Below are 24,137 nucleotides of genomic sequence, written 5' to 3' on the forward strand. Positions count from 1 at the left end.
CAATGAGATATCACCTTACGCAAGTCAGGATGGCTAGTATTAAAAACACAAGAGATGATAAGTATTGATGAGGATGTGGAAAAAAGGGAACCATCCTGCACTGTTGGTGTGAATGTAAATTAGTATAGCCACTGTGGAAAATGGTATGGAAGTTCCTCAAAAGAATAAAAATATGGGGCGCCTGCGTGGCTCAGTCGTTAAGCATCTGCCTTCGGCTCGATCTCAGGGTCCTGGGATCGAACCCCGCATCAGGCTCCCTGCTCCGCAGAAAGCCTGCTACTCTCTCTCCCACTCCCACTGCATGTGTTCCCTCTTTTGCTGTCTCTCTCTCTGTCAAAAAATAAATAAAATCTTTTAAAAAAAACAAATACAAATCCTTTAAAAAATAAAACATAAATAAAAATAGAAATTCCATAAAACCCAGTAATTCCACTTCTGGGTATTTACCCAAAGAAAACAAAAACACTAATTCAAAAAAATATATGCAATAGCCAAGATATGGAAGAAATCTAAGTGTCCATGAAGAGATGCATGAATAAATAAGATGTAATATATATGTACACACATATATGTATATACACATAATGGAATATTATACTCACCCATAAAGAATGAAATCTTGCCATTAGCAACAGTGGATGGACCTAGGGAATTATGCTAAGTGAAATAAGTCAGACAGCAAAAGACAAATGCCATATGATTTCACTTATATGTAAAATCTAAAAAACAAAACAGAAAAACAGAAATACTCACAAATACAGAGAACAAACTGGTGGTTGCCAGGGAAGAAGAGAGTAAGGGGAATGGGTGATATAGGTGAAGGGGATAAAAGAGGTACAAATTGCTGGTTATAAAAAAATAAGTCACAGAGATGAAAACTACAGCATAGAAACTATTGTCAATAATACTGTAATAACATTGTATGATGACAGATGATAGCTACACTTATAAGCACTGCCTACTGTATACAATTGTCAAATCAAAATGATGTACACCTGAAACTAATATCATATTGCATGTCAACTATAATTCAAAAAAAAATTAAAACAAGCAAAAAAAAAAGACAGTTAATTTAAACTTCCCTCAGGCTTCAGGAACCTTAACCACCTTTAAATCTAGAAATGCTTCCTATATCTGAAGTCTCAAGGTCTGTAACAAGGAGTAAAGGAAGGTCATGGAAAGAAGTAGTAAAATAAATGCCTGAAGGGACAAAGAGCTGGTTATTAACATACCTAAATGCTTATTTGCCCATAAAGAAGAAACTTCATGAAGCTAGCAAACTGAATTCAACAATACACTGAAAACAATCATTCACCACAATCAAGTAGGATTTATTCCTCGGTTGCAAAGGTGGTTCAAAATTCAAAAATTAATCAACATATTTCACATCAGTAAAAGATAAAAACCATATGATCATTTCAATAGACATAGAAAAAGCATTTGACAAAGTACAACATCGACTCATGATAAAAATCCTGAACAAATTAGGTTTAGAGGGAACATACCTCAACATAATGAAGGCCATCAACTAAAAACCCACAGCTAATATCATACCCAATGGGGAAAACAGAGCTTTTCCCCTAAGGTCAGGAACAAGACAAGGATATCCACTCTCACCACTTATATTTGACATGGTACAGGAAGTCCTAGCCACAACAGTCAGACAACAAGAAGAAATAAAAAGCATCCAAATCGTTAAGGAAGAAGTAAAATGTTCATTATTTGCAGATGACATGATATTATATATAGAAAACCTCTAAGACTTCACCAAAAAATTGCTAGAACCAGTATACAAATTCAGTAAATTTGCAGGATACAAAATCAATGTACAGAAATCTGTTGCATTTCTATAAACTAATAATGAAGCAGCAGAATGAGGAATTAAGAAAAAAATCCCATTTACACTTATACCCAAAATAATAAAATACCTAGGAACAAACCTAACCAAAGAGGTGAAAAACTTGTACTCTGAAAACTATAAAACACTGATGAAAGAAATTGAAGATGAGAAGGGAGAAGCAAGATGGCTGAGGAGTAGGAGAACTAAATTTCGTCTGGTCCCAGGAATTCAGCTGGAAAGGTATCAAACCATTCTGAACACCTACAAAATCAACAAGAGATCAAAGAAGACAATAGCAGCAACTCTGAACAGAAAAGTGACCACTTTCTGGAAGGTCTCTTCTGATTTCTTTAGTGTATATTTTTCTGGGGTTGTTCTTACCCTGTTAGCATTTGGTTCTCTCATTCATCTATTCTCCTCTGGACAAAATGACAAGACGGAAAAACTCACCTCAAAAAAACGAACAAGAGGCAGTACCGACTGTCAGGGACCTAATCAACATGGACATTCGTAAGAGGTCGGAACTAGAGTTTAGAATGACAATTATAAAGATACTACCTGGGTTTGAGAAAAGTATGGAAGATACTAGGGAAACCCTTTCTGGAGAAATAAAAGAACTAAAATCTAACTAAGGTGAAATCAAAAAGCTATTAATGAGGTGCAATCAAAAATGGAGGCTATAACTGCTAGGATAAATGAGGCAGAAGAGAGAATTAGTGATATAGAAAACCAAATGATGGAGAATAAAGAAGCTGAGGAAAAGAGAGACAAACAACTACTAGATCACGAGGGCAGAATTTGAGAGATAAGTGATACCATAAGATGAAACAATATGAGAATAATTGGGATCCCAGGAGAAGAAGAAAGAGAGAGAGGGGCAGAAGGTATATTGGAGCAAATTACAACAGAGAACTTCCCTAATTTGGGGAAGGAAACAGGCATCAAAATCCAGGAGGCACAGAGAACCCCCCTCAAAATCAATAAAAATAGGTCAACACCCCGACATCTAATAGTAAAACTTACAAGTCTCAGAGACAAAGAGAAAATCCTGAAAGCAGCTCAGGACAAGAGATCTGTAACTGACAATGGTAGAAACATTAGATTGGCAACAGACCTATCCACAGAGACCTGGCACGCCAGAAAGAAGTGGCATGATATATTCAGAGCACTAAATGAGAAAAACATGCAGCCAAGAATACTATATATGGCTAGGCTGCATTGAAAATAGAAGGAGAGATAAAAAGCTTCCAGGACAAACAAAAACTAAAAGAATACGCAAATACGAAATGAGCCCTACAGGAAATATTGAAAGGGGTCCTCTAAGCAAAGACAGAGCCTAAAAGTAACATAAACCAGAAAGGAACAGAGACAATATACAGTAACAGTCACTTTACAGGCAATACAATGGCACTAAATTCCTATCTTTCAATAGTTACCCTAAATGTAAATGGGCTAAATGCCCCAATCAAAAGACACAGGCTATCAGATTGGATAAAAAAACAAGACCCATCGATATACTGTCTGCAAGAAACTCATTTTAGACCCAAAGACACCTCTAGGTTTAAAGTGGGGCATTGGAAAACAATTTATCATGCTAATGGACATCAAAAGAAAGCTGGGGTAGCAATCCTTATATCAGACAAATTAGATTTTAAACCAAGGACTATAATAAGAGATGAGGAAGGACACTCCATCATACTTAAAGGATCTTTCCAACAAGAAGATCTAACAATTGTAAATATCTATGCCCCTAACATGGGAGTAGCCAGCCAATTAATAACAAAACCAAAGAAACACATCAAAAACAATACAATAATAGTAGGAGAATTTAACATCCCCCTCACTGAAATGGACAGATCATCTAAGCAAAAGATCAACAAGGAAATAAAGGCTTTAAATGACACACTGGACCAAATGGACTTCACAGACATATTAAGAACATTCCATCCCAAAGCAACATAATATACATTCTTCTCTAGTGCCCATGGAACAGCCTCCAGAATAGATCACATCCTAGGTCACAAATCAGGTCTCAACCAGTACCAAAAGATTGGGATCATTCCCTGCATATTTTTGGACCACAATGCTTTTTTTGAAACTAGAACTCAATCGCAAGAAGAAAGTCGGAAAGAGCTCAAATACACAGAGACTAATGAGCATCCTACTAAAGAATGAATGGGTCAACCAGAAAATTAAAGAAGAATTTAAAAAATTCATGGAAACCAATGAAAATGAAAACACAACTGTTCAAAATCTTTGGGATGCAGCAAAGGTGGTCCTAAGAGGAAAGGATACATCAATACAAGCCTTTCTCAAGAAACAAGAAAGGTCTCAAATACACAACCTAACCCTACACCTGAAGGAGCAGGAGAAAGAACAGCAAATAAAGCCTAAACACAGCAGGAGAAGAGAAATAATAAAGATCAGAGCAGAAATCAATGAAATAGAAACCAAAGAACAGTAGAACAAATCAATGAAACTAGGAGGTGGTTCTTTGAAAGAACTAGTAAGATTGATAAACCCCTGGCCAGACTTATCAAAAAGAAAAGAGAAATGACCCAAATCGACAAAATCAGGAATGAACGAGGAGAGATCACAACCAACACCAAAGAAATACAAACAATTATGGAGAACATATTATGAGCAACTCTATGGTAGCAAATTAGATAATCTGGAAGGAATGGATGCATTCCTAGAGATGTATCAACTACCAAAACTGAACCAGCAAGAAATAGAAAACCTGAAGAGACCCATAACCACTAAGGAAATTGAAGCAGTCATCAAAAATCTCCCAACAAACAGGAGCCCAGAGCCAGATGGCTTCCCAGGGGAATTCTACCAAACATTTAAGGAAGAATTAATACCTATTCTTCTGAAACTATTCCAAAAAATAGAAATGGAAGGAAAACTTCCAAACTCATTTTATGAGGCCACCATTACCTTGATCCCAAAACCAGACAAAGACCGGATCAAAAAGGAGAATTACAGACCAATACCCCTGATGAACGTGGATGCAAAAATTCTCACCGAAATGCTAGCCAATAGGATCCAACAGTACATTAAAAGGATTCTTCACCACGACCAAGTGGGATTTATCCCTGGGCTGCACGGTTGGTTCAACACCCGCAAATCAATCAATGTGATACAATACATTAATAAAAGAAAGAACAAGAAACATATGATCCTCTCAATAGATGCAGAAAAAGCATTTGACAAAGTACAGCATCCTTTCTTGATCAAAACTCTCTGGAGTATAGGGATAGAAGTTACATACCTCAATATCATAAAAGCCATCTATGAAAAACCCACAGCGAATATCATTCTCAATGGGGAAAAACTGAGAGCTTTCCCCCTAAGGTCAGGAACACGGCAGGGATGTCCACTATCACAACTGCTATTCAAAATGGTACTAGAACTCCTAGCCACAGCAATCAAACAATAAAAAGAAGTAAAAGGCATCCAAATCAGCAAAGGAGAAGTCAAACTCTCACTCTTTGCATATGATATGATGCTTTATGTGGAAAACCCAAAAGACTCCACCCCAAAACTGCTAGAACTCATACAGGAATTCAGTAAAGTGTCAGGATATAAAATCAATGCACACAAATCAGTTGCATTCCCATACACCAACAACAAGACAGACGAAAGAGAAATTAAGGAGTCGATCCCATTTACAATTGCACCCAAAACCGTAAGATATCTAGGAATAAATCTAACCAAAGAAGCTAAGAATCTGTACTCAGATGACTATAAAATATTCATGAAAGAAACTGAGGAAGATACAAAGAAATGGAAAAACATTCCATGCTCATGGATTGGAAGAAGAAATATTGTGACGATGTCAATGCTACCTAGAGCAATCTACACATTCAATGCAATCCTTATCAACATACCATCCACTTTTTTCAAAGAAATGGAACAAATAATCCTAAAATTTGTATGGAACCAGAAAAGACCCCAAATAGCCAGAGGAATGTTGAAAAAGAAAAGCAAAGCTGGTGGCATCACAATTCCGGACTTCCAGCTCTATTACAAAACTGTCATCATCAAGACAGTATGGTACTGGAACAAAAACAGACACATAGATCAATGGAACAGAATCGAGAGCCCAGAAATGGACCCTCAACTCTACGGTCAACTCATCTTTGACAAAGCAGGAAAGAATGTCCAATGGAAAAAAGACAGTCTCTTCAACAAATTATGTTGGGAAAATTGGACAGCCACATGCAGAAGAATGAAACTGGACCATTTCCTTCCACCACACACAAAAATCGACTCAAAGTGGTTGAAAAACCTAAATGTGAGACAGGAGTCCATCAAAATCCTAAAGGAGAACACAGGCAGCAACATCTTCAACCTCAGCGGCAGCACCTTCTTCCTAGAAACATCGCCAAAGGCAAGGGAAGCAAGGGCAATAATGAACTACTGGGACTTCATCAAGATAAACAGCTTTTGCACAGCAAAAGAAACAGTCCACAAAACAAAAGACAACCGACAGAATGGGAGAAGATATTTGCAAATGACATATCAGATAAAGGGCTAGTATCCAAAATCTATAAAGAACTTATCAAACTCAACACCCAAAGAACAAATGACCCAATCAAGAAATAGCAGAAGACATGAACAGACATTTTTCCAAAGACATCCATAGGGCCAAGAGACACATGAAAGAGTGCTCAACATCACATCAGGGAAATCCAAATCAAAACCTCAATGAGATACCACCTCACACAAGTCAGAATAGCTAAAGGAAACGACAGATGTTGGCGAGGATGCAGAGAAAGGGGAACCCTCCTACACTGTTGGTGGGAATGCAAGCTGGTGTAGCCACTCTGGAAAACAGTATGGAGGTTCCTCAAAAAGTTGAAAATAGAGCTACCCTATGACCCAGCAATTGCACTACTGGGTATTTACCCCAAAGATACAAATGTACTGATCCGAAGAGGTACATGCACCCCAAGGTTTATAGCAGCAATGTCCACAATAGCCAAACTATGGAAAGAGCCAAGATGTCCATCAACAGATGAATGGATTAAAGAAGATGTGGTGTGTGTACACACACACACACACACACACACACACACACACACACACACACACACAGTGGAATATTATGCAGCCATCAAAAAATTGAAATCTTGCCATTTGCAATGATGTGGATGGAACTGGAGGGTATTATGCTGAGTGAAATAAGTCAATCAGAGAAAGACATATATCATATGGTCTCACTGATATGAGGAATTCTTAAGCTCAGGACACAAACTGAGGGTTGCTGGAGTGGTGGGGTGTGGGAGGGATGGGGTTGCTGGATGATAGACATTGGGGAGGGTATGTGCTATGGTAAGCACTGTGAATTGTGCAAGACTGTTGAATCACAGTTCTGTACTTCTGAAACAAATAACGCAACATATTTTAAGAAAAAAGAAAAAGAAGAAGATAACAGGAGAGGAAGAAAAGGGGAGTATGTCAGAGGGGGAGACGAACCATGAGAGATGATGGACTCTGAAAAACAAACTGAGGGTTCTAGAGGGGAGGGGGGTAGGGGGATGGGTTAGCCTGGTGATGGGTATTGAGGAGGGCACGTTCTGCATGGAGCACTGGGTGTTATGAACAAACAATGAATCATGGAACACTGCACCAAAAACTAATGATGTAATATATGGTGATTAACATAACAATAAAAAAATTTGTACTTTCCTAAAAAAAAAATAAAAAAAAAAAGAAGAAGAAGAAGATAGTAGGAAGGGAAAAATGAAGGGGGGGAATCGGAGGGGGAGTTGAACCATGAGACTATGGACTCTGAGAAACAAACTGTGGGTTCTAGAGGGGAGGTGCTTGGGGGATGGGTTAGCCTGGTGATGGGTATTAAGGAGGGCATGTATTGCATGGAGCACTGGGTGTTGTACGAAAACAATGAATCATGGAACACTACATCAAAAACTAATGATGTAATGTATGGTGACTAACATAACATAATGAAATAAAATTAAAAAAACTAATGATATCTGGTGATTAAAATAATAAAATAAAAGAAAAAAAGAAACATCATAGCAAAAAAAAAAAAAAGGAAGAGGAGACTAAGAAATGGAAATACATTCCACGCTCATGGATTAGAGAACAAATATTGTTAAAATGTCTATACTAAGGGCTTCTGAGTGGCTCAGTAGGTTAAACGTCTGCCTTCGGCTCAGGTCATGATCCCAGGGTTCTGGGATCAAGTCTCACATCGGACTTCTTTTCAGCAGGGTGCCTGCTTCTCCCTCTGCCTGCTGCTCCCCCTGCTTGTGCTCTCTCTCCGACAAATCAATCAATCAATCAATCAATCAATCAATCTTAAAAAAAAAATAAACTATATATGAGACCTGAAACCCGCATAAAAGTCCTAGAAGAGAATAGAGGCAGTAACTTTGTTGTCACTGGCCATAGCAACTTTTTTCTAGATATGTCTCCTGTCGTAAGGGAAACAAAAGTAAAAATAAAATATTGGGACCACATCAAAATAAAAATCTGCACAGTGAAGGAAACAATCAACAAAACTAAAAGGCAAGCTACAGAATGGTAGAAGACATGGGTTACTATCCAAAATATATAAAGAACTTATACAACTCAACACCCAAAAAACAAATAATTCAATCATAAAATGGGCAGAAGACATGAACAGACATTACTTCAAAGAAGACATTCAGATGGCCAACAGACACACGAAAAGATGTTCATCATCACTTACCATCAGGGAAATGCAAATCAAAACTACAATGAGATATCACCTCATACCTGTCAGAATGGCCAAAATCAACAACACAAGAAAAACAGTGTTGGCGAGGATGTGGAGAAAGGGGAACCCTATTGCACTGTTAGTGGGAATGCAAACTGGTGCAGTCACTTGAAAATAGTATGGAGGTTCATTGAAAAATTAAAAATAGAACTACCCTAAGATCCAGCAATTGCACTACTGGGTATTTACCCAAAGAACACAAAAACACTAACTCAAAGGGATACATGCACCCCTGTGTTTACTGTAGCTTTATTTACAATAACCAAGATATGGAAGCAGCCCAAGAGTCCATCAACTAATGAATGGATAAAGAAGATGTGGTATACACACACACACACACACACACACACACACACACACATGCACGCACGCACACACGCTATGGAATATTATTCAGTCGTTAAAAAAAGAATGAAATCTTGCCATTTGCAACAACCTGGATGGAGCTAGACAGTATAATACTATGGGAAGTAAGTCAGTCAAAGAAAGACAAATACCATATAATTCCACATATAATTCATATGTGGAACTTAAGAAACTTAAGAAAAAAAACAAATGAGCAAAGGGAAAAAAAAGAGAGAGAAATCAAGAAACAGACTCTTAATTATAGAGAACAAACTGATGTTACCAGAGGGGAGGTGGGTGAGGGGATGGGGTGAAATTGGTGATGGGGATTAAGGAGTGTACTTGGTGTGATGAGCACCAGGTGATGTATGGAAGTGTTGAATTGTACTCCTGAAACTAATATTACACTGTATGTTAAGTAACTGGAATTAAAATAAAAACTTTAAAAAAAAGAATAAACTTCATGAAATACCTCTTCAGCTTTGAGTAGGTGATTTTTTTTTAATGTGCAAAATACAGGGGACAAAATTTATTATGCAAATAAAACACTTTTCCTCATTTATTTATTTAAAAATATTTACCCAGTGCCTATTATATGCCTGACACTGTTCTAAACACAGGACATACTGTACTAAAAAAAGTTAGACAAAAATTCCCAACTTATTTTCTTTATTTTCTTGTCAAAATCATTAATAAAATGCATTAAGAAATAAAATAGTAATTATAGTTACCAACAATTTAATACATCATAAAATTTCATTACTTAAAGTTACTAATTGTTAACCAGAAAATAACTAAATTTTGTATCTCTATTAATATGGAAAAGAATAAATTGAGAAGAATACTTTTGGCCATGAGATAAATAGGAAATGTTTAGCTTTCTTCAAAAAAAAATCTGGCGAGATTTATAAAGAGCTTATCAAACTCAACACCCAAAAAACAAATAATCCACTGAAGAAATGGGCAGAAGACATGAACAGACATTTCTGCAAAGACGACATACAAATGGCCAACAGACACATGAAAAAATGCTCCACATCACTTGCCATCAAGGAAATACAAATCAAAACCACAATGAGATACCACCTCACATCAGTCAGAATGGCTAAAATTAAAAGTCAGGAAACAACAAATGCTGGTGAGGTTGCGGGGAAAGGGGAACCCTCTTATACTCCTGGTGGAAATGCAAGCTGGTACAGGCACTCTGGAAAACAGTATGGAGGTTCCTCAAAAAGTTGAAAATAGAGCTACCCTACGATCCAGCAATTGCACTATTGGGTATTTACCCAAAGGATACAAACACAGAGATCCCAAGGGGCACCTGCACCCCAATGTTTATAGCAGCAACGTCCACAATAGCCAAACTATGGAAAGAGCTCAGATGTCCATCAACAGATAAATGGATAAAGAAGAGGTGGTATATATACACAATAGAATATTACTCAGCCATCAAAAAAATGAAATCTTACCATTTGCAATGACATGGATGGAACTAGAGGGTATTATGCTAAGGGAAATAAGTCAATCAGAGAAAGACAATTATCATATGATTTTACTAATATGTGGGATTTAAGAAACAAAACAGAGGACCTTAGGGGAAGAGAGGGAAAAATAAAATAAGATGAAATCAGAGAGGGAGACAAACCATAAGAGACTCTTAACTCTATAGTTAAACAATCTGAGGGTTGCTGGAGGCGAGGTAGGTGGGGATGATGGGCATTAAGGAGGGCATGTGATGTAATGAGCACTGCGTATTATATGCAAGTGATGAATCAATGAACTCTACCTCTGAAATTGATAATACACTATATGTTAATTAATAGAATTTAAATAATTTTTTTAAAAAATCTGGCAGAACTAACACTACATATGTTACCTAAATTGAATTTAAATAAAGAGTATTTTTAAAATCTGGCATTTTTTAGATCATATTAAGACTGATTTAGACAGAAAAAATATTAATATTTAATTAACATATATCTATACAAACATATTTGTATAAACATAGGAAAGAACTGAAAAGGATACATAAAAAATTGTTTCCAACAGATACTTCTGTATGGGAGGGAGTGCAATGAGTCAGAGGGAGAGATGAGTTTTCCTTTTTTATACTATATAATTATTCAAAATGGAGTCTGAGTGATTTTTGCACTCCTATGCTTCATGGTACGTATCAAACAAAAAAGAGAGAGAGAAAGGCTGGTACGAATAAAATTTGTAAAATAAAATAACAAGACTGACTATGCAAAGACCCAGAATTTTCCAATTGTGGATAATAAAACAATTATGGCCTAAAATCAAATGATATTGCAAGAAAATGACTGTAAAATTAAGTGAGCTCAATGACTCACCAAAGGTAAAGAGACAAGTAGAGAAAACCCAGGAACATTATCAAGTTTAGATAGTGTACTAGTAACACATAAGCAGGCAGAAAAATTCATTTCAGTCTGCAATGTGTAAAAACCAGGATGCCTGGGTTCCTCTCACTAAGCACTTGAAAGGTAGTAATTTCTTTGAGGCGTGGATTGATTTAAATTGAGGTTTGACATCACCTTTGATCCTAATTGGTGAAGTTTTAGTTCAATTTGGGAAAGGTTATGAGAAATGTGACTTTGAGGGGAACAAAGGTGATGATGATGATCAATAATGACGATGATGACGACTAGTTTCTCACAATTGTAAATGTTTATTTTTATTTTAGATAAATTCAAGCTGTCAGCCATACTTAATGAGTATGACTAGTCTGAGAACTTGATAGATTTCTAAAAGTGATTTTTTTCTATTATTCTATATTTTTCAACAGCATATTTTAATAATCATCTGGTAAACCATCCACTTCCTGTCAAGCACAGAGTAGAGGTGATGAGAGGTAGGACAAAGCAAATACAGTAGCATTCAATAACCATCACCTCCAATGTAAAACAAAACAAGAGAGATAAAATTTTATTACTATTATTATTATCGTCATCATTAGTTTGTTATAGCAGGATCTGCTAAGACCTGCATATCATGTTGGTCATTGTATCTTTCAAAATTTCTGGTTTTTAATATAACATGTTACCTGAAAACTTTATGCTGGTCTCCAGACCTGATACTTGCAGCTCGGTCATTGGGAAAGGCTATCAGTGCACCCTCCATTGACTCTTTACTTATGCGATGATTGTGAAGGCATGTCATGGCTGATTGAAGCATTGTAACAGGTGCACGGTCCTTGTATTTTGGCAAGTCTCTAACCACAAACTGTCCCGTAGGATTACTGACCAAAGGGGATATACCTTTTATGGAATTGAATATTAAGTTAAATACAGTTTCTTGAATTTCAGCTTTCCAAATAATATCCATGCATTAATACACTACACTGTTGGTTCTAACTTAAAACTAAATCCCTAAAAAAACACATTCAGAAAATACAAATAATTCATCTAATAAATGGACCTACACAAGACAATTTAGAAAATATTGCATACATAAAAAAGAAAACATAGTAACTTGAAAGAATGGGTTAGCCTATGTGACATAAGCTTTTATAGATCAAAGAGAGCTGAATATCAGCAATTTCATATGGCTCAATGTATAAAAGATAATTGAGTATTACAGGAAATAGCAACAAGATAATCCATGGAATGGTCAAAACTAGTTTATATTAGAGACTCAAACCAAAATGTAGAATATAATATAAAAACCAATAAAATACTTAATAAATTTTATAGATCACTAAACCAGTGCTATGCAAATTATAATCCTCAAAATGGCAGCATCAGCAACTGTCAGGGACATGTTAGAAATGCAAATCTTTGGGTTCTACCAAAGACCTATTTAGCAATCAGTTCTGGGATACAGACCAGTGAGATCTATTTTAACCAGCCTTCTAAGTGATTTTGATGCATTCATAAGGTAAGTACCACAAGATCAGACCACATTTGATACACATAGCTAAGCAATCGGTGTGCTAAAATAATCCTATATAACCTTAATTTAAAAAAATATGTGTCCACATTAGCTTACCAGGATTAATTTTCATCACAACTTTCTTGGTGGAAGGTTTGCAGATGCTCTTGAAATCTAAATATATTTGATGAAAAGGCTTTAGTGATGACTGCAAATTTTCATCTGCCACTGAGCCAATAATCTCTATCAATTGCTTCACTTTAAAGACTCCTACTTGATGTGGAATGAATGAACATGTCACAGTCTAAAAAAAGAAAAAGTAACCAATTGCTATAGGCTGAATGTTTGTGAATCCCCAAAACTCACATGTTTAAACCTAATGCCCAATGTGATGGAATTAGGAGATAGGGCCTTTGGGAGGGCCCTCACCTGACCATGCTGGCACCTTGATCTAGGACTTCTAGCCTACAGTACTGTGAGAAATAAATTTCTGTTGCTTATAAACCATGCAATCTATGGTATTTTGTTTTAGCAGTCCAAATGGATTACAAAAATAATATTAAACTGTTGGAAAAAATAAAAAGCAAATAAAAAAACTTTTTTTTTTAATTTTTAAAGGAGAGCTAGTCCATCACCGAAATATAAAAGTAGCTTAGAAATACCATATACAGCATTGACAAACCTTTAAGATATATATTATTGGAAAAGTATTTAAGAAAAAATTAAGAACAATGTTATTGAAGCACCTCCAGAATAGCAAATCAAGGATCTCCAAATATCTACTCCTCTACAAGGGAAAGAAACCACTGGAATAACTGTCAAAATCAACTTTACACATATTTTAAAATTACCCAAAAGCTTATAAAAATCCAAGGAGTATTTAAGAAAAACATAGCTGATCAGCCATCAGAAAGGATGAATACCTACCATTTACATCAACATGGATGAAACTGGAGGGTATTCACGCTAAGTGAAATAACTCAGTCAGAGAAAGACAATTATCATATGGTTTCACTCATATGTGGAATATCAGAAATAGCACAGAGGACCATAGGGGAAGGGAGGGAAAACCGAATGGGAAGAAATCAGAGAGGGAGACAAACCATGAGACTTGACTCTGGGAAACACACTGAGGGTTGCAGAAAGGGACGTGGGTTGGGGGATGGGGTAACTGGGTGATGGGCATTAAGGAGGGCATGTGATGTAATGAGCACTGGGTGTTATACGCAACTAATGAATCACTGAACACTATACCAAAAACGATTGATGTACTATATACTGGCTAATTGAATTTAAATAAAATTTTTAAAATAGCTGAATCTCTGAAAGAATAACAGGTTTCGTGTCATTTTTATACACCGTAATCCCATCCTCCTCTCCCCGGTTTTGAGCTCTCCTTGAAAAACAACAGCCTTGTAACTATGGCAGCTGTAAAAACTATTAGCCTAGCAACCAGGGAGGGAAAAGATTGCGTTTGGAGCTCTCCAAAAATCCTATCCCCAGAGAATTGTCCCTATTTGTCCTGTCTAGAAGCTAGCTAAAAAGCCTACTATAAGGGTATTTTTTTTTTTTTTAAGATTTTATTTACTTGACAGAGAGAGAAGGAACACAAGCAGGGAGAGCAGCAGAGGGAGAGGGAGAAGCAGGCCCCCTGCAGAGCAGGGAGCCTAATGCGGGACTCGATCCCAGGACCCCGGGATCATGAGTTGAGCCGCTGAAGTCAGACGCCACCCAGGTGCCCCAGGGTATTATTTTTAATTGACCTGGTTCGGGGCTCATTCTTTGTGAACAACTCTCTCCCCCCAGTTTTGTACTCTCTTCCCCTCCCCCTCATCAAAAAATCAGCAGCAATTGCTAAACATCACAGCAACTTGAAGTAGCATTACCATTTAAGGCCAACAAGAGGCAAAACAAAAAAGAAAAAAGGAAAATAAAAACACAAAATATTCAGAGGATATTTGAAAAGCTCTGACATATTCCTGGGAATCTAGACCACCACACACATGTGTAGGACAGTGTACATGCCCAGGAAAGATTTGAGAAAGCTCTAATTTCTGACATCTGGCTGACTTTGAGACTCTGTGCAAGGTGAAATTAAAGGCCAATAAAAGCTATAAAATACCTGACAGAACAATGAAGATATGCCTCACCCAATACATTTACACAAACGCTCTTGGCAAAGGCTGTGAGACTTATCGATTCAAGGAATTTAAGAGAAGCTCTGCCCAATCATTAGCTGACCCCTAAATTAACTGAGCAGATCCTTGATTGGCTGCACATAACAAAGAAAACAACATTTACAGACTCAGTCTACAAAGTTACTAAAGAAAAAGAACAAAAACAAAGAGCAATGACAATAAATCTTGAGAGCTATCTGATTTGAGTTGCCAAATTATATCATTTAAAATGCCCAGTTTTCAAGAAAAAAAATATGGGACACAAAAAGAAAGAGGAAAGTATGGCCAACACACAGAAAAAATGCAATAAATAGAAACTATGCCCGAAGAAACCCAAATGTTGAATTTATTAAACAAAGATGATAAGTTGACTATTATAAATATGCTCAAAGAACTAATGGAAAATATAACTAAAGAATTAAAGGAAGACACCAAAAGCAAAGGCAACAAAAGTAAAAATAAACAATAAATAAAGTGGGACTTCATCAAACTAAAAAGCTTCTGTAGAGCAAAGGAAACCATCAACAAAATGAAAAAGCAACCCATGGGATGGGAAAAAATATCACTCATTAATCATCATCACTCAACATTACTAATCATCAGGGAAATGCAAATCAAAACCACAATAAAGTATCATGGCACACCTGTCAAAATCACTATTATCAAAAAGACAAGAAAGATCAAGTGTTTAGGAATAAAATAGAAACAAAACCTTGACATTTTTGACAACACAGGTATACTTTGAGGGCATTATGCTAAGTGAAATAAGTCAGACACAGAAAGACAAATACTGTATGAACTCACTTATATGTGGGATCTAAAAACAAAAAACAAACAAACAAAAAAAACCAAGCTCATATATACACAGTATAGACTGGTGGTAGTCAAGACAAGGGGAGGCAGGTGGGTGAAATGGATGAAGGGGGTCAAAAGGTACAAATTTCCAGTTATAGAATAAGTAAGTCATGAGGATATAACGTACAGCATAGTGACTAGAGTTAATACTATATCACATATTTGAAAGTTGCTACAAGAGTAAATCTTAAGAGTTTTTATCACAAGAAAAAAATTTGTAACTATGTATAGTGATAGATATTAAATAGACTTATTATGATGATCATTTCCCAATATATATAAATTATCATTACATTGTACACTTGAAACCTAATGCTATGTCAATTATACCTCAATAAAAAAGGATTAGAAAAGGTATGAAAACATCTCAAAAAATAGAGACTATCAATACAGTATAGAAATTGTTAAAAAGAACAAATAAAGAGAAGGAAATATGGAAAACTCACAAATATGTAGAAGTTAAACAATACACTCCTAAGTAACCAATGGGTCAAAGAAATCTCAGGGGAAATTAGAGAATACCTTGAGATGAAGGAAAACTATAACACAACATGTCAAAACTCATGGAATACAGCAAAAGCTGTAATTAGAAGTAAATTTAAGGGGCGCCTGGGTGGCTCAGTGGGTTAAGCGTCTGCCTTTGGCTCAGGTCATGACCCCAGGGTCCTGGGATCCCTGCTCAGCGGGGAGTCTGCTTCCCCCTCTGCCCCTCCCCCCACGTGTACGCACACACTCTCTCGCACGCTCTCTCACACACTCTCCTGTCAAAAATAAATAAATAAATAAATAAATTTTTTTTTAACAAGGTTTAAAAAGGGACACATGGGGGGCACCTGGGTGGCTCAGTCATTAAGCGTCTGCCTTCAGCTCAGGTCATGATCCCAGAGTCCTGGGATCGAGCCCCACATTGGGCTCCCTGCTCAGCGGGAAGCCTGCTTTTCCCTCTCCCACTTGTGTTCCTGCTCTTACTATCTCTCTCTCTGTCAAATAAATAAATAAAATCTTTAAAAAAAAAAGGGGGGGATGCATGGGTGGCTCAGTCAGTTGAGCATCTACCCTCGGCTCAGGTCATGATCCCTGGGTCCTGGAATCCAGTCCTGCATCAGGCTCCCTGCTCAGCGGAAAGCCTGCTTCTCCCTCTCCCTCTGCTGCTCCCCCTGCATGTGTTCTCTCTCTCTCTCTCTCTGACAAATAAATAAAATCTTAAAAAAAATTTTTTAAGATAAAATAAGAAATAAAAGGTTTTAAAAAATGAAATAAATTTAAGAGGCCTTTAAGCAATAACCTAAACTTCCACCTTAGGAAATAGAAAAAAGAAGTAAGCCCAAAGTGAAGAGAAGAAAAGGAATAATAAAGACAAAAGCAGTAATCCATGAAATAGAGAGCTGAAAGCAATAGAGACGACCAACAAATCTGAAACTGTCTTTGAAATGATCATCAGTAATGGAAAATCATTAGCTAGACTCACCAAGCAAAAAACAAAAAAAGAGAGAGACTCAATTTGCTACAATTAAGAATGATAGAGAGAATATCACTGTCAACAATAAAAAGTGAGGGAACAGGGCGCCTTGGTGGCTCAGTCGTTAAGCATTGGCATTCGGCTCAGGTCATGATCCCAGGGTCCTGGGATCGAGCCCCTCATTGGGCTCCCTGCTCAGAGGGAAGCCTGCTTCTCTCTCTCCCTCTGTCTGCCACCCCCCCTGCTTGTGTGCTCTCTTTCTCTCAATCTTTCTGTCAAATAAATAAAAATAAAATCTTTTTTAAAAAAGATAAAAATAGAACTACCCGGAGATCCAGCAATTGCACTACTGGATATTTACCCAAAGAATACAAAAACACTAATTCAAAAGGATATATACATTTGTATGTTTATTGCAGCATTATTTATTATAGCCAAATCACGGAAGTAGCCTCAGTGCCCATCAATACGTGAATGGACAAAGATGCCATATATATATATATATATATATATATACACACACATATATATACACACACACACATACACACAATGGAATATTACTGAGACATTAAAAAGAATGAAATCTTACCATTTGCAACAACATGGATAGAGCTAGAGTATAATGCTCAGCAAAATAAGTCAGTCAGAGAAAGACAAATACCACATGATTTCACTCATATGTGGAATTTAAGAAACAAATTGAGCAAAGGAAAAAGAGAGAGAGACAAATGAAGAAACAGACCCTTAACTAAAGAGTACACACTGATGGTTACCAGAGGGGAGGTGGATGGGGGGTGGGTGAAACAGGTGATGGGGAGTAAGGAGGGCACTTACCATGATGAGCACTGAGTAATATACAGAAGTGTTGAATCACTATATTATACCCCTGAAACTAATAAAACACTGAATGTTAACTACACTGGAATTAAAATTCAAAACTTAATAAAGAAAAATACATTTAAATAAAATAAAATGCATGTGAACAAAGTAGTTGATTTCAGTAAATAGAAAACAAAAATTGACACACACACACACACAAAACAAAGTATGAGGTAATATGATGAACAAGTGTATGCCAACAAATTAGATAACCTAGATGATATGGACAAATTCTTAGTTGCAAACTTCTAAAATTGATTATAGAAGAAATAAAAAATCTGAATAGCCCTGGGATAACAAGAGATTGATTAGAAATCAAAAAAACTCCTGATAATGAAAAGCCCAGAACCAGATGGCTTTGATGGTGAATTTTACTATTTTTTTTAAATCAAACATTTAAAGAAGAATTAGCACCTGTCCTTCACAAACTATTCCAAAAATTGAAGAGAACACTTTCCAACTTTTTCTGTGACACCAGTTTTACTCCATTGTCAAAACCAAAGATATTTAAGAAAAGAAACCTATGGGCCAATGTCCCTAATGAATATATATGCAAAATTCCTCAACCAAATACTATCAAACTGAATCCAGCAATATGTACAAAGGATTTTCACTATGTACAACAGGGAATTATCCCAGGTTTAACATCAGAATATCAGTCAATGTAATATACCATCTCAATAAAGGGCAAAAAACACATTATTGCTGTAACAGACACAGAAAAAGTACTTGAGAAAATACAACACATTTTCACAGTAAAAACACCTAAAACACTTGGAGTAGAAGAAAACTTCCCCAAGTTTGTAAATGCAATCTATGAAACACCCACAACTAACATCATACTTAATGGTGAAAGACTAAATGCTTTCCCCTTAGATTAGGAAGAAGAAAAATATCCTCTCTTGTCACTTCTATTTAATACCATAGTAGAGGTTCTAGCCAAGGCAATGATGTAAGAAAAAAGAAATAAAATTCATCCAAATTGGAAAGAAAGGTATAAAATGGTCTCTATTCACAGATAACATTAATCTTATATCCCAAAGAACACAGTGAAAATGATCAGAAATAATAAATGATTTTAAGGTTACAGGATACAAGGTCAGTATACAAAAATCAATTGCATTTCTATATACTAGCAGTAAATGATACAAAAATTAATTTAAGAATACAATTTCATCAAAAAGAACAGAATATTAGGAATACATTTTTAAAAGAATGGCAAGACCTGTGTACTGCAAACTACTAATCACCACTGAAAGGAATATAAAAGGACATAAATAAATGGAAATGAAAACTATCCAATTTTCATAAGTTGCAAGATTTAATATTGTTAAGATGGAAATACTCTCAAACAGATTTACAGATTCAATACAATTCCTATCAAAATCCCAGCTGCTGGGGTGTTTTGTTCTTTTTTTGTTTTGTTTTTATAGGAATTAGTAAACTAATTCTAAAATTCATATGAATTTTCAAGGGTCTCAAATGGGTCAAAAATTTCCTTAAAAAGATCAAATCTGAAGGACTCACATTTCCCAATTTCAAAAATTACTACAACGCTAATCAGTACACTGTGATATTGGCATAAGGATAAACATAAATAAAATAGAGTCCATAAACTCTAACATTTACAGTCAGGTGTTTTTTCAATAAGTATGCCAAGATTCCAAAATAACTGGACATCTATATGTAAAAGAATGAATCTGGACCTCTAAATAACACTCAAAATGGATAATATATTTTAAATGCATAAGCTAAATTTCTTAAAGGAAAATATAGGAACAAATCTTAATGACCTTGGATATTGTATAGCTACTAAGACAGGATATTAAAAGCACAAGTGACAAAAGGGGAAAAAGGATACACTGGACTTAATCAAACTTTAAAACTTTTGTACTTCAAAGGACAAAAAAGAAAATGTGAAAACAACCCACAGAAGAGAAAATATTTGTAATTCACATAGCTGATAAAGGACTTGTATCCAGAATACATAAAGAACTTTTGCAATTCAACGACAAAAAGACAAATACCCCAATTAAAAATGGGTAAAGAATTTTATATTAGTTTCCTATTGTTACAATAACAAATTACAAACAATTCTGTGGGCTACAACAGTTCAGTTTCTTATCTTCTACTTTTGTACGTCAAAAGTCCAACTCCAATCTGAATGGACCAAAACCAAGATTTCAGCAGGACAACGTTCATTTCTGGAGTTTAGTGGAGAATCTATTTCCTTATCTTTTCCTATCTTCTAGAGGTCAACGTGTTCCTTGGCTCATCACCCTCCCCTTCCATTGTCAAAGCCAGTAATGGACATGCAAATATTTTTCACATCACATCACTCTGATACTCATACTTTTCTGCCTTCTATTTTCATGTTTAAGCACCCCTGTGATTATATTGGGCCTACACAGATAATCCAGATTAATCTCCCCATTTTAAAGTCAAATGATTATCAACATTACTTCCAATTAAAACCTAAATCCTCCATTGCCATGAAACATCACATATTCACAAATTCCGCAGATTAGGATAAGGACACTTTTAGGTGGTCATTATTCTGCCTATCATAGACATGAATAAACATTTCCCTAAAGAAGATATACCAGTGCACAATAAGCATATAAAAAGACATTCACCATCAATAGTCACTGGGGAAATGTAAGTGAAAACTGCAGTGAGAAGCAACTTTGCACCCACAGGGACAGATATAATCAAAAAGAAGGACATTAACAAATATGGGCAAAGGTGTGGAGGTATTAGAACATTAAAACACATATTCATTGCTGGTAAGAGTTATGAAATGGTACAATTTCATTGGAAAACAGTATGATAGTTTCTCAAAAAGTTAAACAGAATTATCACATGATTCAACAATTCCACTCTTCAGTGTATGCTAAAGAGTACTGAAAACCTGTCCATATGAATTTCTAGATTTTTTTCTATTTCTGTAAAGAACACCATTGGGATTTTGATAAGGACTGTAATAAACCTGTAGATCACTTTGGGTAGTATAGACATTTAAAAAATATTAATTCTCCCTAACCATGAACACAGGATGGTTTTCTCTTTATCTGTGGCTTCTTTAGTTCCCTTCGTTGATATTTCAGTGTATAAGTCTTTCACCTCTTTGGTTAAGTTTATTCCTAAGTATTTTATTCTTTTTGCTCCTAATGTAAACAAAAGATTCTGAATAGCCAATGCAATTTTGAGCAAAAAGAACAAAGCTGGAGGCATCACACTTCCCGATTTCAAACTATATTACAAAGCTACAGTTACCAAAACGGTATGGTATTGGCATAAAAAAGACATATGAACATATGACAGAATAGAGAGCCCACAAATAAATCTGTGCATTTATAATCAACTAGACTACAACAAGAATGCCAAGAACACACAGTAGAAAAAAGACAGTCTCTTTAATAAATGGTGCTGGAAAAACTGGATATCCACATGCATAAGAATAATGGAATTTTATTCAGCCTTAAGAAAGAAGGAAATCCTGACATCTGTGACAACATGGATGAACTTAGAGAACATTAGGTGAAATAAGCCAGACACAGAAAGACAAATATTGTATGATCTTACTTACATGTGGAATCTAAAATAGTTAAACAACGAGAAGGAGAGTAGAAGGTGGTTACCAGGGGTGGGAGGGAAGGGGAAATAGGAAGATGTTGGTCAAAGGGCACAAAGTTTCAGTTCTGCAAAATGAGTAAGTTCTGGAGCTGGTGACTATAGTTAACAAAACTATATCGTACACTTGAAATTTGCTAAGACAGTAGATCTTAAGTGTCCTCACCATAAAAAGGACGTCATAACAATGTTTTAACAATATAATTATGGCAGCATCATTCATAATAGCCAAAAGATGGAAACAACTCAAATGCCCATCAGCCGATGAACAGATAAACAAAAGGTAGGCTATCCATACAATGGAGTACAGTCTGGCCATAAAAAAGGAATGAGGTAGTGACACATACTTCAACACTCATGCAACTTGAAAATATAATGCTGTATCAAAGAAACCAAACACGAAGTCCTCACATTTTATGATTATATTTATATGCAATGTCAAGAACAAGGAAATTTATAGACATAAAAAACAGATTAGTGGCTGCCACGGGCTGAGGAATAAGAAGAGGGAGTGACTGCTAATGGACATAGAACTTTTTCCTGGGGTGATGAGAATGTTGTAGAATTAGTGCTAATGATTGCACAACTCTTTGACTATCCTAAATACCACTGAATTATACCCTTTAAATGTGTGAATTTTATCGTATGTGAATTCTAGTTCAATAAACTAGTATTAAAAAGAATAATCCTATTTCACTTCTAAATAATATCTCACTTCTAACAGACGATTTGACCAGCCTGTGCAAGCCACAGTTCTCCAGCACCCCTCACACTTCCCACATTCACTTTTTATTAATCTGAAAGTTATTAATGCTTGAGAAACCCAGAAACACAGAGGGTTAAAAATGAAATTTGGAACTTAGGTATCAGACACGTTTTGAAAGGGTGCATGTTGCTGGAGAAAATAAACTGAGTTGGTAGATTTAAGAGGATTGAACTAAAGAAAGTCTAGGAAGCGGTTAAAAGGCAAACGTTTTTGCATAATGTGGTTAACATCAGTTGTTATTCTATAAAGACTGATTAAATCTATCCAAATTTGAGGGGACGGAAGTGAGTCATTCTAATGAAGCAGGAAGAGTTATAAATATGAGCTGCATGCATTTAAACATGTGTACAATAGTTCCTGATTGCAACTGGGAGAAAGCTTCCATCAATAACTTTATGAGCCGTATCACAATGCAGTGGAGAAAAGATGGTAACATAAGAACCTGAGGTGAAACTGAAAGCATTCATGCTTGCTACCGTTTAGAGCAAGTCTCCAAACTTTTTCTGTAAATAGCCAGACAGTAAATATTTTAGGCTTTATGGGCCATATAACTGTAAAAATTAATAAAGGGAAACATCACTAAAATGGAATCGGGAGGGCAGAAGGAGGAGCTCTCACGCCCTGCCACTAGACTTCAATTACAGGAAGAAACATGGATTGGAAAGAATCATCAGTTACAGGTCCCAACACGAAAATATGTTACCTTGCAACTCCTGTAAGGAATCAACTGCCCCAGCAACTCAGCCAACAACAAACCGTCATCATCCTGAACTCCCGCTTTTCTTCAATGGACTTTCCTTCAAAATAACCACTCCCAATTTCCTCCTCCTCCTCCATAAAATGAGGTTCCTCTCTTTGGTTGTTGGACTAGCCTATGGTTTCTGCCATAGCTTGTTTGTCCCGAATTACAGTTCTCTGCTATTGCCAAATAAACCCAGTTTGACTGGTAAAATAACTATCCTATTTTTTTTTAAGATTTTATTTACTTATTTGAGAGATAGAGAGCACGCACGAGAGGGGGGTAGGGTCAGGGGGAGAAGCTGAGTGTGGGGAGCCGGATGTGGGGCTCGATCCTGGGACTCTGGGATCATGACCTGAGCCCAAGGCAGACACTTAACCGACTGAGCCACCCAGGCGGCCCTTTAACTATCTTATTTTTAAAGTTAACACAGCTCTCTCACACCCATTCAACTTTGCCTTTGTAGCATGAAAGCAGCCATAGACAACAGACAATAAAAGCAGCTATGTTCCAATGGTAGTTTACTTTAAAAAATAGGCAGCAGGCCAGATTTGGCCTGTGGAGGACAGTCAGCCAACCCCAGTTTAGGGGACAAGGACAAGAGTTATGTGAGTAGTGAGAAAGACAGAAACTGCCCTGGGACTCACAGGTACTCCTCAGACTTCAACTTGTCTGCTCCACACCAGCAGTTGGAGGCCTAGGCCAGTTAAGTATCATCAGTTTCAAATTTGAAAATTCTGCTCAACCTTCAAGTTCTGGCTCATGTTACTATCATAGG

At 36.3% G+C, this 24,137-nt stretch overlaps 1 protein-coding gene across 3 annotated transcripts in view; it reads right to left on the reverse strand.

The window, feature by feature from the left end:
- Positions 1–24,137, reverse strand: part of CFAP47 (cilia and flagella associated protein 47) — a 519,587-nt gene that overhangs the window by 459,569 nt on the left and 35,881 nt on the right. For all 3 annotated transcript variants that reach the window (XM_088028500.1, XM_088028501.1, XM_088028499.1), the window contains exons 9-10: positions 12,966–13,152; positions 12,022–12,235 (exon numbers count right to left, since the gene is read on the reverse strand). In XM_088028500.1, the coding sequence (XP_087884626.1) occupies positions 12,022–12,235; positions 12,966–13,152 (401 nt within the window). The remainder of the gene's footprint in view (positions 1–12,021; positions 12,236–12,965; positions 13,153–24,137) is intronic.

Source organism: Eumetopias jubatus, unplaced genomic scaffold, assembly GCF_037043125.1.
Source record: "Eumetopias jubatus isolate StellerSeaLion01/CBP00866 unplaced genomic scaffold, mEumJub1_p1.0 scaffold_11, whole genome shotgun sequence".
NCBI lineage: Eukaryota > Metazoa > Chordata > Mammalia > Carnivora > Otariidae > Eumetopias > Eumetopias jubatus.